This window comes from Syngnathus acus, chromosome 6 (genome assembly GCF_901709675.1).
Source record: "Syngnathus acus chromosome 6, fSynAcu1.2, whole genome shotgun sequence".
NCBI classification, from domain to species: Eukaryota; Metazoa; Chordata; class Actinopteri; order Syngnathiformes; family Syngnathidae; genus Syngnathus; species Syngnathus acus.
The window spans coordinates 1,059,118-1,073,605 of NC_051092.1; the positions used below are offsets into that span (position 1 = coordinate 1,059,118).

Here is a 14,488-nt window from a genome sequence, read left to right on the forward strand (position 1 = left end):
TAAAAAAAAAAAAAACTTTACACAACATTCTAATTATTATTGTGTTTGTGGAATAATAGTTAAACAGCAAAATGCACTCATGTTTATCCATGAATGGTGGCTGGCGGCCATTTTGTCACTAGTTGATTTGAAAATGACATCATGGTGCACAGATCACCTGAATTTGATCATGTGACATTTGCAGGATGAGCCCTTCGGCACTGTGATGTCATTTTCAGTCGACAGTTAAGTAGATTTTCTATTTCATTTTTTTTTTAGCTCCAAATGGCCCGTTCCATCTTTCTGTTGTAAAAACAAACAAACAAACAAACGTGGCCCTTGAATGCAAAAGTTTTCCTTCCCCCTGGTTTAGATAAAACAATTGTCTTTCAAAATGTCATGTCATGACTAAGTGATGCTATTATCAGAATAGTGGAATATCAAAGGTCAAAGACAATCTAGGCCAGGATGTCCGTCAACCTTCCATTTGTTCACATTTCAAAATACAAGAATGAATAGTCTTGTCCGTCACCGCCACAAATCCTTGATTTAACATTTCGTTACTTTTCACACAAGTCTAAAAATGTCAAATTAATAAAACTACCTGACGACAGTGTTTCTAGCCTTTGGGCCTCACCGAAATCAAAGACAAACCATGTCCAGTCTTATTCCTGTAAGTGAATTGAATCTGAATCCTGATCTAATTTTATTCCTGTTTCAGTTTGAGTGATGGGATCACCGGTTACTCTGTCGTCCTTGCGCCTGATTTTGGTCTTGACGGCTCACGTATGGACTCTTAACCCCGATGACCCCAACGTCTGCAGCCACTGGGAAAGGTCAGTATGTTGCCTCTTCTGCTTAAAACAAAAAGCCAATATCAGAGTTCAAACCAGTGCCACGAGCTTGTCGAGGCTGCCGCATCTTTAGTGAAACAGGCTCTCTTCACCAAAGCCTCCGATCCATTCCGGGCCATTATAGCCGTATCGATCCGGCGCAGCCTGAGTCGCGGCGGCGCGTTGAAGGATGGGAGGAGTTGCAGCATCAAATGAAATACGCAGGCAAATTGATCAGGCTACTCTCATCCCGATCAATCACAACAGCCACAGAGCCGGAATAATTATTATCTGCACCGGGTTGTGTCAACTTATGAGGAATAAGATGGAATAATTTCTGTCCTCGCCAAGGGGGGGGGGGGGGGGGGGAGGAAAGAAAACTGCGGTGATATATTACCTGGGTTATTGCCTGACCAAGGTGAGGGTACTTAGGTTTGCGGTTCCACCTTGTTGGCATTGATATGAATCCCTTAAGTGGGCTTTGTGGTCGGCCAATATCCACCTGCTTCCTGTGCCACTTGCATCCATGAGATGAATCACCCAAAAGGTCCCTTATTTCACCGCTTTCATTGCAGCCGCGGACTCGCAAGACCTTTCCGCTGTCATGTTATTTATCCGAGAAAAATACGAGCCGCTTTCACCAAGGTTCAACTAATCTTCTCACATTTGGATCTTTTTAGCTACGCCGTCACTGTTCAGGAGTCTTACGCTCACCCGTTTGACCAGATCTACTACACCAGGTGCACGGATATTCTAAATTGGTTCAAGTGCACAAGGCACAGGTACGTCGGAATTATTACAGTTTTTTCATCCGTCGTCGTGTTTGGCCGCCAGATTTTTGAACAAATGAATTATTGTGGTTTATATGGGAAATAATCCTCATTTCAGACAGTAGGTTGAAAGGTTGCTCAGATAATTGTACACTGCCAGACAGTCATTCATCTTGTTGTTTAATGTTCCAACATAAATCCTTTCCTAAAACGTTTTGTCTCCAAACTAAAATTGGGTTCCTCCTCGGGTCTCACGCTTACTTCAATCCATCATTTATTGACAAAACATTCCCATGTACATTTCCACTTAAAGGTTTGGGCAAATAAAAAATAAAGTCATGCTAAATAAGTCAATAGCTTGTTTCCGGTCTGGAAGCTAACTTTTGGAAAGGCTGTTTTGGAGAATATCTAACCCAAAGTAATTGGAATGAGAAATTGCTGATGATTCATTTGTTCTAGTCAGTGCAGGTAAATATTTTCTCCTGTCCAATGTTGGCTGTCTCCTTTGCAATGTGCTTCACCGACTTTGACTCCTCATGACTTGTTTCCACTTGAAGGATAAATCAAAGCAAAACATTCCCCTGTCCTTTCGGAAGCGCTCTCACTTGCTGTACATGGCGTATCCGTCTGGCTGTGTCTTGTTTCCTCAGGATCAGCTATAAGACGGCGTACCGGCGCGGCGTGAGGACCATGTATAGGCGCCGCTCACAATGTTGCCCTGGTTACTTTGAGAGTGGAGACTTGTGTGTTCGTGAGTATCAATTTTTCCCTCTTTGCTCAGTTTTAGACGACTGGGTCTGATTTAACACGCAGGCATAGCGTTTTATAACACCAAGCGCTCTCTGTATACGGCTAAATTAATTTAATTGAAGCCGTATAACAAGGAGAAAACTTAACGAGACGACCGGGTACTGGTGGCACGCTCTTAAGAGCAATCCGTTTTAAAAAGAAAAAAAAGCACAAGCCGTGAAAATGAGCCTGAAGCGAGATGCTGGAAATAATCCTTAACTGATTATTCTCACATTAGACAAACAAATAGATTTTTTTTTTTTCCTCAACCTTGATTTGACTCATTACAGTCTGTTTCGACAATGTTGTTTGTGTTGGGAAAAACAACACGTTCTAAAAGTTCGCCAACCCTTTGGCTTCATAAACGCTTTGTTTCCTGATGTGCCTTTATGACTTTCAATTTCTTTTTACACTCTTGTACTAAACAAACCAAGAACAACAAATAGCCTATATTGTTCCTGGTAAAACTTAACAAGCAAAATAAAGTTTGGCTCTCCACCAGACACTGTGAATCAATGTGAATCTTTTTTTATTTTTACTAAGCCACAGCCCAGCAAGCTAAACTGGCCAATCACAGCACAACATTAAACCACAGCCTGCTTTTGCTTTTTAAAATAATAATTCTAGCTAAACAATGTCCGCGGATGGTAAATACACCCTTTTTGCCTTCCCAAAAGCCCATATCAACCCCCCAAAATACAGGCTCTGTATAAAGTTAGATCCTTCAAAAATCAACAGGCACACCAAGGTGAGCAAAATCTCTGCCTCGAAGCTTTGCGGCGAGCATTTTTCCACATGGACTAATGCTACTGCAGACTCGGGTACAAATAGGTTGGTGCAATGGTGCCAAGCCAGGGAGAAAAATGTAGTTTGGGATCATTTCAACCTCCGGAAAAAAAAAAAGTGCAACACATACATCAGCTCTACAACTGCTAAACAGCGTTAGCTAGCTAGCATAGAACCCAAAATAGACAAAATACCTCCACGGTTTAATGCTTCAAAATCTATTTTAATCCACTGATTATGATCACGGATGGGATAATCGCTTCTAATCGTGTTCAATAGCTGCAGCCAATGTAAGTCGTGTTTTACTATCCGGGGTTCTAACAAAGCTACAAACTCCATGTTGCAGTTTGGATTGCGCAAGATATTCTAAGAAAGAAATTGAAATCACATTCTAATATTTTCCAGATCTTTTGCACTCCACGTATGACTTCCTTTTTGCTTGTCCTTGTCTGAGCATTACAATTCTGGGAAACAGGCCAAGAAAATGGCTGTACAATCCGTCTGGGGCTCTGAAGGAGCGAGTCGCAGTTTGATCAATAATGTATTCATTAACCATCTGACCGACAATAAAGTTATGTATTCATTGACGACTTTTCGGGATGTTAACCAGCGCAATCTGCAAGTCTGGCCGTCGGATTTTACGCGTTGTTAGCTTTTAGTTTGATTTCATGTCAAGCTGAGGGGAAAAAGGCACCCCCGCCTCCACTTTGGGACTGCGGGCACTGAGGGGCCAAGAGGGCGGTTTTGCTTTCTGCTGCCTTTGCAAACTGTTTCAGCCCTTTTAATCCTAGCACTCTCACTTCCAGGATTAAGAGATTTGTACTCCCGGAGCTGTTTTGCATGCAGCGACAAAAGGGGGCATTATAGCTCGGATCGACCCAAAATGAACCCAATTTGTCTATTTCACGACGCTTTGTTGGGTGTATGTAAAATAGCTTGTTTTGTTTCGTTTCACTGTAGTGTTCCTATACAGAGGGAAAAACTGTAGAATTGTTGTGTATTAAATATGCAGTAATCCACCAATATTTGTGGGAGATAAGAACGAACCCTATCGTGAAAAATCATGAAGGAAAAAACAAAAGTTGTAATTGACTCTATGTATAGTTTAAATTATTGATATACAAAAAATACCCTTTAAAGCCATTTTACAGATTATTTGAGTAACAAAAAAAATACCCCAAGTGCGCAAGCATATGGACACTTCCTTATTACCAATTTCTTTTAATATGGAACTTTGGCGCCATCTTGTGGCATCTCATTGCAGTATAGGAAGAGGCATGCTGTGAAAATAGCAGGAGGTTGTTGTCGTATTCTTTTTTTTGTTCTTTTGTTCTATCGAACTGAGCTGTATCAGAAATGTTGGGCACTCGGAAACTGTTGATGAATTTAACAACAATGCAATTTGCCTCTCGTTAAAATAACTTTGTATGAATGATTAGCATTCATACTTAAATGTTCAAACCTGAGCATTGTCATATTTTTTTAATAGTTTTTTTTGGCGGGGTGGCTCTCATACTATCCAGATTCCCATCTGCAGTGCTGAGGATAATTATCCAATTCCACTTAATTGGTCTCCAAGAATTATTTCCGAGCGACATTGTTATTGTCACATCTTTGTTCACCAATCTGTCAGTGACATATTGTGACTGACAGAACAATTAATTGCTGTGTAGCAAGTGCCAGTCATACAAGAAATATAGCTTTGTATGCTCGAATGGCCACCGGCTTCACACAGAGAATGCAAAGTTGTGAGTATACCGATTGATAATCATCATTATTTCAGTATACCTGTGTATTCTTTGTTGTGACATTTCATGAATATCAATGAACCTAATTTGCCCAAAGCGATTAGCAATTAACAATAAAACAATTTCAAAGCTTCGGTGCCACCAAATCAGCCAGCTCGCAATCTTTGAGTATGTTATCTCTCTGTTTGTGTGTAATTAGATGGCAAGTTTCACCTGAGGGCTGCTTCATGAATGCGTGACCTTTGATCTGTCGGAACCCCTTCATTACCTTAATCAGGAGCTCGCTCGCTCGGATGCGAGGAACTCATTTGCGAAGGCTGACGATGACAATTGTGGCGGAAGAAACTCGCTCAATAGGCCGGCAGACTCTTGGCGTGCCTTTGTAAACCGGCAACATGTCTCACGTCTTTTTGGTCGCATCGTTCAATGGAGATGGGAACTTCTAGTACAACATGTGTCCTATTGGAGAGGTGACACAAGAAAGGATTTCCGAGCCTTTGATATTTTTTTTTTCCATGCTTGAAAGACAAAGTTTTTAGAATAAAATAATTTCTTTCCTTGACGGAAAGTTTGGAGGGGCTATGTTTGATGTGTGCTCTCGTAGATTGATTTCACCGTAGGGGCCGTCGCGGTATATCACTCCACTTTTGCACACACGCAGAGAAGCACTTCTAGAAAAGCAATTGTGTGCATGCACCTTGGATGCTAGCACGCTAAAATGAGTCAATCGCAATTTAGATTCCTTTGCAAAGGTTACAAACTTCATGTAGTTGATGAAACAAATTCGCCTCACAATCACAATACTTTGCTATACAACACTTCGAACAATTTTGAGGGCACCTTTTCACTTGTCCTCAAAAACGAAAGCCAAGCGATTGATCTTTTTGTCATAAATCTGGAAAGAAAGCTAAAATAGTGGTGTGACCACGCAAGACCCTAACTCTTATTAACGCTGCAGCACATTTACCAATTAGCTCTATTGTTAACCGCGCCGATAACACCTCTCGCATAATGAGCTAGATTAGCCTTTTATCAAGATGAAAGACTCAATTTTCAGATTCCTCAGAAATGAGTTTAGCGGGGTGATTCATGAATTTCAATTAAAATGAAAAGACCTACTCCTGTTTAATTATGCTGTCCCTTTTTTTTTTTTTTGGAAGCGCCATTCAGATCTACGAATGAAGTGTGCACTTCATCTTTTCTCCCTGGGCAAAATTTCATTTCCATGTTTCTTTTTGTGACACGTTTGCATTTCTCCTCTTGGTCGTTGATCAGAATTTGCTGATTGAAACAAAATCAAATGAGCTCGTTGTGGTGACATTGCATTCGACTCCTCGTTTTGAACACTCTGCATATCGTGGCCTCATTGATTACAGGTAGTCGATCCCGCACCTTCGTCAGCACAAACGGTGGACAGCCCCCCCCTTCCTGATTTTAATTAGACGCTCTCCTTGCCAGAATACTGATGCTCAGAAATCTGCCCTGCATTATCTTTCAATCTCTGGTTTACCGTTTTTGCCTGGGGAGCATTTCCGTGATTAGCAGCGGCTTGCGACTGTTTGGGATTCTCCCTCTCGCTCCTCTTTTCCGGCCTCATCCCTCCCGCTAGCGGCCGAGCCTAATCGAAGGCTGATTGAGCGATAATCTATAGCTGTAGAGTTCGGGCATGCCGCCAACTCCCGACTGACCTCTCTGGCTACGGGATGAGCGCCATAATATCCCACACATAGCTGGGAAAATCTACTCAAAGCTTAGCGGGGCTGTGATGTTGTCATGATATGAGGAGGGAAAACAAAAGAGGCAGAATCCAGGCACGGTCCAATCAGGATCGGGCATTTATTTGTTTTGCTGCCCTTGCTTGCATCATCTCACCAAGATGGTGAACTGCTGATTCCCTTCTTTCTTTCTTTCCCCGAGATAAGAACGTCTGTCTTAACCCAGCAGGCCTGATGACCTTGTCTTCCAACTTTGCTCTTTCATGCTAAGTGCCCATCTCTGCGATGGATTTTAGATTCTTCCCCTAAAACGGCAACAGAAAACTGCAAAATCTCTTCTGGGCGGATCGTTTTGAAACTCTCTGAACGCGCACACAGGAATACAAATAGGAAAGCAATGGCCGGGTGCCGTGTTGCTCAATAAGAATGATCAAGACAGCGAAGACACTGCAGTGCGCGGCCTCGCTGTATTCAAGAATGAAAACATGACAAAGCACCGGCTGATCAAATTAGAGAGGATTTACGGCTCGCTCTGTCACGCCTCCGCCTGCTGATAACAGCTCGATCTGCAAAGTAAAACTGTGATAAACTGAGATGTTGATTACGTCGACACTCTCTGGAGAAATTGTTTAGTCGGCTGTCAAATAACGGAGATGGATGTTGAATATGAGCGTAGAACAACATTTCCCCACCTTCACCTGAAAAGCTCGCTCGGCATTTAACGACAATCAAAGTTTTCACGGCACCTCAAAAAAGATCAAACCCGCATTTGATTTGCTGACACGCTTGTTTGTTTTTCCCAGCTCTATGCACAGAAGAGTGTGTCCACGGCCGCTGTGTGTCTCCTGACACCTGCCAGTGCGAGCCAGGTTGGGGCGGACTGGACTGCTCCAGCGGTGAGTTCACTTCCATCTCTCCCTCCCTCCCTCCCTTAGTCACGATTAGTTACTACTCGGACTCATTGACGCCTAAATGGCTTTCACAGCCTGTTAGTTTGGAAGCATTTGCCTCAGTGTACGCAGTCCATCGCAAAGCTACTTAGCTTTGTATCTTCTCTTCTTTGCAACCACAGCCAATGGAACAGGTAAGTGCCACTGAATTCATTTTCATTTGCTGGAAGTGGAAGTGATATGCTTGATGGAATCTGAAGAATGGATGAATGGCTGCAGCCCCGCTGTGTCTCACAAGCTCTCTGTTATGATCTTAATCATGATTAGACCGGTGCTTGTGACCTGTGGCTGTGCAAGGATCAATCAATGCCACGCGCTAACAAGCCATAATGATGGCTGTTCTATTTCGCGGGCTTTTCAACAATGCTTCCAAAAAGTTCCAAAAGATTTTTAAATAGCTAAATGCCAGGTTCTTTCTGATGCCTGATAGGATCGAAAGACTATCTATGAGCTTCTCTTATCGTATTTCCCCATTCAAATGAATGGAAATGTCATTAATCCATTCAGGCCTCACCAGAGAACAACAAAAAAATGTAATGGGTTTTTCTCGTAAGTAAAATATTTGATGACAAAGGCAAGTCAAGAGTGAAATGTGGCTTTTTAGGTGGCTGAGCGCAGTTGGAAATGGCCGTCTGCGCCGTTGTGGGTGTGTACACAGCCATCTTTATTCCTAGCTCCTCTCATTCCCTTTAATTGTAGGTGTGTCGTTTACTTGGCAGACGCTTAAAAGTTTTTGTGAAAAACGGTTGCTCGCTAAAATGTGAGTTGAGTTCACTGCTCGCAAGTCAAAGCGGATAAAGATTGGCATCACTCTGTGTGTGCAGAAAACACAGATATGCACAGACTGGCTTGTTTTTATGCCGAGCAGACTATTTTGGAGGTACTGCCAAAAAGTTTCGTGAAAACTGCTGCGCAACAAACTAAGTATAAACCCATTTACACCAAGGGATTAATAAAGCACATGCGTATTTATAATAAAGAACAGCGCTGGATGCTGCATATCCCACGAAAGCTGTCGGCTGATTTGCAGCTCAATAGAAATGCACCTGCTGTATACATTGAGGGAAATAACAGCAACTTATTAACTGAGCTTGCACAACTGCGCATTATCATGAATGTGATCTTCACATGGCAAAAGTCTGTTTTATCGCATCATGCTTATTTTTGCTGCAGCCTCAAATGAGCAAGCCACACTGCCAACTAGTGTCTCGGTGGTGTAACTGCAAAGCAGCAAGTCTATGTTAAGTCGCACGGCGCAATCTCAGTACACAACAATAAATCAAGCTGTCAGAATAAAGAATGAGAAATTATACCAGTAGTGTTAGTGTATGGGCTCTATGAATTTTCATTAGCAAGAAAGCCATTCTCTGATTAGCAGATGTGTGTAAATCACTCGCGTCTCCCCCTGCCAGCCCTCCACATGGGTGAGGCTGCAACAAGGGAGTGTGTAAGGCTTCAGGGAGTCCCCCAGGAGACTCTTTCCCACTCTCGGCTGGTTAGAGGTGCAGTGCAGCGTGCAGGTGCTTTGCTAATCCAACTTATTAAAAGACTTGAACAGCGAAACAGAGGCATTATTCATAACTTTGGATTTCCATCACAGGCGCCAGTCCAGGCTTTTCATTTGCAAGCTTTCCTCTGTTTAAAATGCGCAATCTCTGCCAATTCTCAAATGAAATCGACCCTCCTTTGTGTTGTGTAAATGGCACGTCTCATCCTGCAGATGTCAAACCTAGGCGATATCAACTTCCATAGATGTGCACGCCTCTCACAGGCTACAAAACACACAGTGGAATGCATTCCTATATTGCATTTTAAAAGCCAGTTGTGTGATTGGACTGCCGGGGAGAAGTCACAATGTGCGCTGGTCACGTCGCGAGGAATGCGGGAATGTGATTAAAAAGCATGTCACCCGGGCTTGGAGATGAAGTGGGATGCTGAGCAGCCCAAAGCTAAAGTGAGTCGTTTGGCTCCCAATCAAAGGCTTGGACCTGGTTTGTGGAGCAGCACCTGGCAGGAAGTTGCTTTGTATATGTGTCAGGCCTCAAAGTGGTTTTTTTTTTTTTTTTCCGGGGGGCCAGCAAAGAGAAGGCGATAAGCTTCCGGAAGATTCAGCGAGTTGTTTTGCGGCTGAAGATATCGGCTGTTCTCTTTGCCGCCTACTGGGATCCACCTGCTGATGCCAGAAAATATTTCATCCTCTCGCTGGTCTTGAAACGAGAGTCCCACTGGGACCGGAGATGCCCTGTGACCTACGTGGAGTCCAAGGGGGATCTTTCCACAAGGGCACAGTGGCTAATATGAAGGCGCTTAGAGGACAAAATGGAATGTTTTTTTGTTGACGGTGGCAATCCTGAGTTGAGTTTTGAGTTCTCATGAGAAATGAATGAATGTTTCATTGTTGCTGCTGCTTTGTGCTCTTGAACATATTGTGCGTTCATCATTTTGTGTTTCTCCTCTCACTTTACAGTGCACAGCATTAAAATGCATTATGATGTTTTTGTTTTGGCTGTTGCGCTTTCTATCGTTTCGCCGTCTTCTGGTTTATGATCAAATAGTTTGTCGTGTTGCTCCACAACTGTGTTCACTTTAAAATATGAACTGTGGCAGCGGAAAAACAATTTGCAAGACAATATAGGGTTCATTGTGATCATGTGAGGGATCATCAACGGATTTCTAGAGCAGCTATTATTGAATGTCAAATTCTCATCAATCCTGCTTCTTACGCCAGTAGCTGTCGTGTTATTTTTTTATTATACATCTTTGATTATCCATGCTTTTTGTAAGGTGATAAGTTTGTTCATTTTCAATCTGGTTGGTCATCTATGGTCCATGAGGTAACATTCCTCCCCCCAAATCGTCTCTAAACGAGACATGTGTTGGTGTAACACCAGTTTAATTGAACGCAGGCTCAGAAGACTTGCGAAAGTTGAAATTGCTACAGCCGGAGGGGCTACTTACTTCATGTTAATTGTCAAATAAATCAGTAACATTATTACAAATGACATCGCAGAGGACGCCGCAAGCAGCAACACCAACTAGTTGAACTATTGACACAGAGCTCCACCTAATACATGCAGCGAGAATGTATTTCGTAAAGACTGCTGTGAGGATTCCCTCTGGCACCCGTCAACAATATTTACACATTATTCTCAGAAGTGCATGTAAGCCAGATGGTTCCCCTCCTCTCCCAGAGCAGCAGGACATTGACATGCATCATCGTCCAAGACCTACAGGATGCAAATGTGTGCAGAAAGACTCCCCAGTTAGCTCCCCAGCCAATTCATTAGCCATATACACAATCTAACAAGGACTGTGGCTAGGACATGATATAGTAGTATATATTTATATACATGTTCTGCCTTGTGTATACATTATATTTCTAGATGGCTAGCTAGACAGATATCTAAATTGCTAGCTATATAGCTAGCTAGATAGTGATTTGGCCTATGTGTCCACCAAGTCATCTCCAGTGCACTACAATTAACTCCATATGAATGGTCTACTTAGGAATAATACGAATAAACCATCCAATTGATTCACCGAGCTAAACTAACCACTCAGTTGACATTATTCAACAGCTCTTGCTCAGTATGCAATCTAGAAATCTTTTTATTTCCACCCATATTTGAATCTCATACCTCGATCTTTTTATGCTCCAACGTTACGGCCAGTGAGAGAGTATTTGATGATCATTACTGCAAATAAAAATCGATTACATTGCTCATTAGAAAAGCATGTAACAAGACACGTTTACGGATGACAACTATAACTATTTATTTGTCCCAGTTAGTTTGCCTGCCTGTTTCTATTTCACATTCATTGGATGTTTTATTTCTCTGGGGAAGGCTAGTATATCTGTAGCACTTGTGGAGAGCAGTTGGATGAATGTGTGTTCATAAAGCCATGCATCCTGGAAGTATACTGTTTTCAAACATTCAATGAGATCTTGTACGCCTACAGTGTGTCAAGTGAGTTAAAGCAGTTGTTTCTGTAAATTGTTTTTTGGGGGCCCAGAGCACAGATTGACTCTCCGCTCTGCTCTGGAGAGTCTTGTGCGATCCCATTAAACAGGATTTATGGAACCCATGAGCTCACTCCTCCATTACCTTTGGGAGAAGGCCTAAAATGTGTGTGGACATTTGAGCGGATGTGTTTTCATAAGTTTTAGACGTTTACTGTGTGTCGAGGGTCAGCACGATAAAATCATTCAAAGGCATCACATTCTGACCACCGCTATCGCGCCCATGTTTGTAATTATCCGCTAAGAGAGCGTCTGGGAGTCTGCATAGATGGCCTCAGTTAAGGACATTAAAAGGCCTTATCTGTTGTCCTGAAGAGAAGGTCAGCGCGTTTAAATCAGCAGAAATGCCATGATAACAGTTTAGAGAGACAAAATGTCTCCTGAATACTGATTCACAACAAAGCTCATTTGGTAGTCTGGAAGTCGCGCTCCGTTTGTTTGGGTCCATTGGCATTTTACGGAAATCTGATTATTGATTTTGATGGTTTGTTTACATTCACGCATATATGCTCCGCTTTATTCCGGCCGACTATTTCAATGGCCTTCATATGCTTGGAGTGCTTTCTCATAGCTGCATCTTGTCAAGGTTGTCTAGTCATCACCTTTTCAAGAGCGAAACAATGTTTTCATGATACTTTTAACTGTCCGAGGGCTCGAGCAGGGTGACACACAAACGTACATTTGTTCATCTGATAAAGTCCTTTTCATGAGTATTTCCAAACGTTAGCAGAAGTCAATAATGGCTGTCTGGGGAAAAAAAAAAACATCTTTCACTCTTGGTACTTATTCGAGTGCTCTGGGGCATACGGTTGTAAATTGGAGCCACTGCGGACAATAGCGGCGGATAAACAATGAAGTCGCGTTTACACATACGGCGACTATTTTCTCATGTTTACTACCCAGAGAAGCGAAGACGCGTACAAAGTCAAACTCTGAACCTTCTGGTCCTCTGGTGGGGTGACTTTGCTTAAATCTGCGTTTGGGCCAATATTAGCAGTCCCTCTTTGGATCCTGTGGTGCCCCTGCAATCTCCTGATGTTTAACCCTGCACTTCATCGCAGTGGCGCAGTGATTACAGGCCATCCTGAGGAACATCGATTGTCCTGCTCCTCCTAGGCAAGCCCCACACAATGCTGACGAATGAACTCGTGGCCCTGCCAAGTCCAATTAACTGTCAGTGCCGCATCGACGGGCTCCTCCGTTTGTTGAGAGTGAAGAAAACAAACTTTTAATCAAATTTGCCTCCAGGCCCCAGGGTATTTGGGGGGTCGTTTGCATTCTGCAGCGCTCTCACCCCGCCTGCATTCCCGCCACCCTCTCAGGAGCTTCCATTGCATGTCGCGGGGCCCGAGATAGAGCGGCAACCTGCACCTATTCTATTATCTCGCACTGATAAATCAGGGAGCATTTTAATCGGGTGCCGGGGTAACAAGACTGAATGTATTAATTCGCATTTGCATTTCTTAACATCCAGTAGAATGCTCCAGGTTCTGCGGCACAGAATTACCCTGCAGGATTGTTTATTTTCAGTGGAAGTTTACAGTCTTTTGTTTTGAATACCAATAAAACAATTGACTGCTTGATCAATAAAAAGCAGGTTGCAATCTAGCAGAATAGTTTCGGGTTTTTTTTTTTTACTCCTCTAAAGTATTAACATCTCCCCAAATCCCCTCTGTTAATTCTCCCAAGGTCGAGACAAACCACCGTGCGTGCTCTTCTCTCCCGTGATTAGAGTAATGCAGGCATTACAAGACCCCAAACTCAATTAAATTGTTTGCTTTTGCCACACAGGGGGACGGAAATCTACTATCTACTTTGGGCATTCGAACTCGAGTTTCCAAATATTGACAAAAGGCACTCTGGGTAATGAAGGGGGTCAAGCTGTGAAAAGCATTGGAAGGCCTGAAGAAAATATGGATTTGAGCTCGACTTTTAGAGAGTTATTTACACATATGAGCATTTTGGTGTGTGTTTGTGAGCTCAGCTAAAACCAAGTTGCTCTCTGAGGTGTTTGAATTGAAACTCCTCACCTCATGATTCTTTTTGCCTTTGTTGCGGGCAGAAGCGTTTTCAAGAAATGAATGACAGAACACGAAAAGAGGTTTGAGGTGTGCAAATCGATATCGCCAGCCCCTCGCGTGGACTCTCAAACAAGATTCCGCGTGGATTTGGTTTCTTACATCGTCTCCTTGTTTGGGTTAATCAAAAGTGACCAGTGATTACACGTATTGATGTGTTGTTTGAGTATTTTCGACGCTCGTCCTCCCCATGCTAGTAATCAATCACAATTGAAGGCTCCTGCTGACAGTGGCTGGAACCTTGCATCAAATCCCCAGATGACTTCATTCATTTGTTTGACGCTTCTTTAATGTAACTACAGTACGTTTTCAATCCCTCTCGCTCTTGCTCTCTCCCGCGTAAGTTTACTTCGCTTTGACTTTGAGACTCCAGGAAGAATTATTCATAAGCTGCGTGAGTTTTAGATCGAGGAAGAACGACACTGTTTTCAGAGCCAGCACTTCATTTGACATGAACACCGGGATTTCTCTTTTTTTTTTTTTGTTTTTTTCCTCGAGTATAAGTCTCACAAGATTCCATTTTATCGTGGGGAGATGAAATTGGGAAAAAATATATATACATTTTTCTTTTTCAGTCCTTTTGTACGATACAGCCATCAACTGTATATCTAGCCTTCGTAGCAAATCGAACGTGTTCAATTTGTATTTTTAAGGAATGCTTGTTGGAACACATTTGTACTATTTCAGCAAAAGTTTTTTCCTCAACAGTGTATGTTATCTAAAAATTCAGGAATAATAAATACATTCCCGCTCACTGACGCCAGCAAAACATCCTTATCATTTCACTTTTTCTCAGCCGAAATAATACACAGTAATTGC

At 42.6% G+C, this 14,488-nt stretch overlaps 1 protein-coding gene and 1 long non-coding RNA gene across 3 annotated transcripts in view; one reads left to right on the top strand and one right to left on the bottom strand.

Annotated features, from left to right (window-relative positions):
* Positions 1-14,488, top strand: part of megf11 (multiple EGF-like-domains 11) — a 57,006-nt gene that overhangs the window by 14,796 nt on the left and 27,722 nt on the right. For both annotated transcript variants that reach the window (XM_037254873.1, XM_037254874.1), the window contains exons 3-6: positions 701-815; positions 1,493-1,594; positions 2,233-2,333; positions 7,424-7,516. In XM_037254873.1, the coding sequence (XP_037110768.1) occupies positions 709-815; positions 1,493-1,594; positions 2,233-2,333; positions 7,424-7,516 (403 nt within the window). In that variant the 5' untranslated portion in view covers positions 701-708. The remainder of the gene's footprint in view (positions 1-700; positions 816-1,492; positions 1,595-2,232; positions 2,334-7,423; positions 7,517-14,488) is intronic.
* Positions 648-6,890, bottom strand: LOC119124678. Its single transcript, XR_005098310.1, has 2 exons — positions 6,594-6,890; positions 648-833 (listed from the first exon to the last, which is right to left on the bottom strand). It is a non-coding gene; the product is annotated as an uncharacterized LOC119124678 (long non-coding RNA).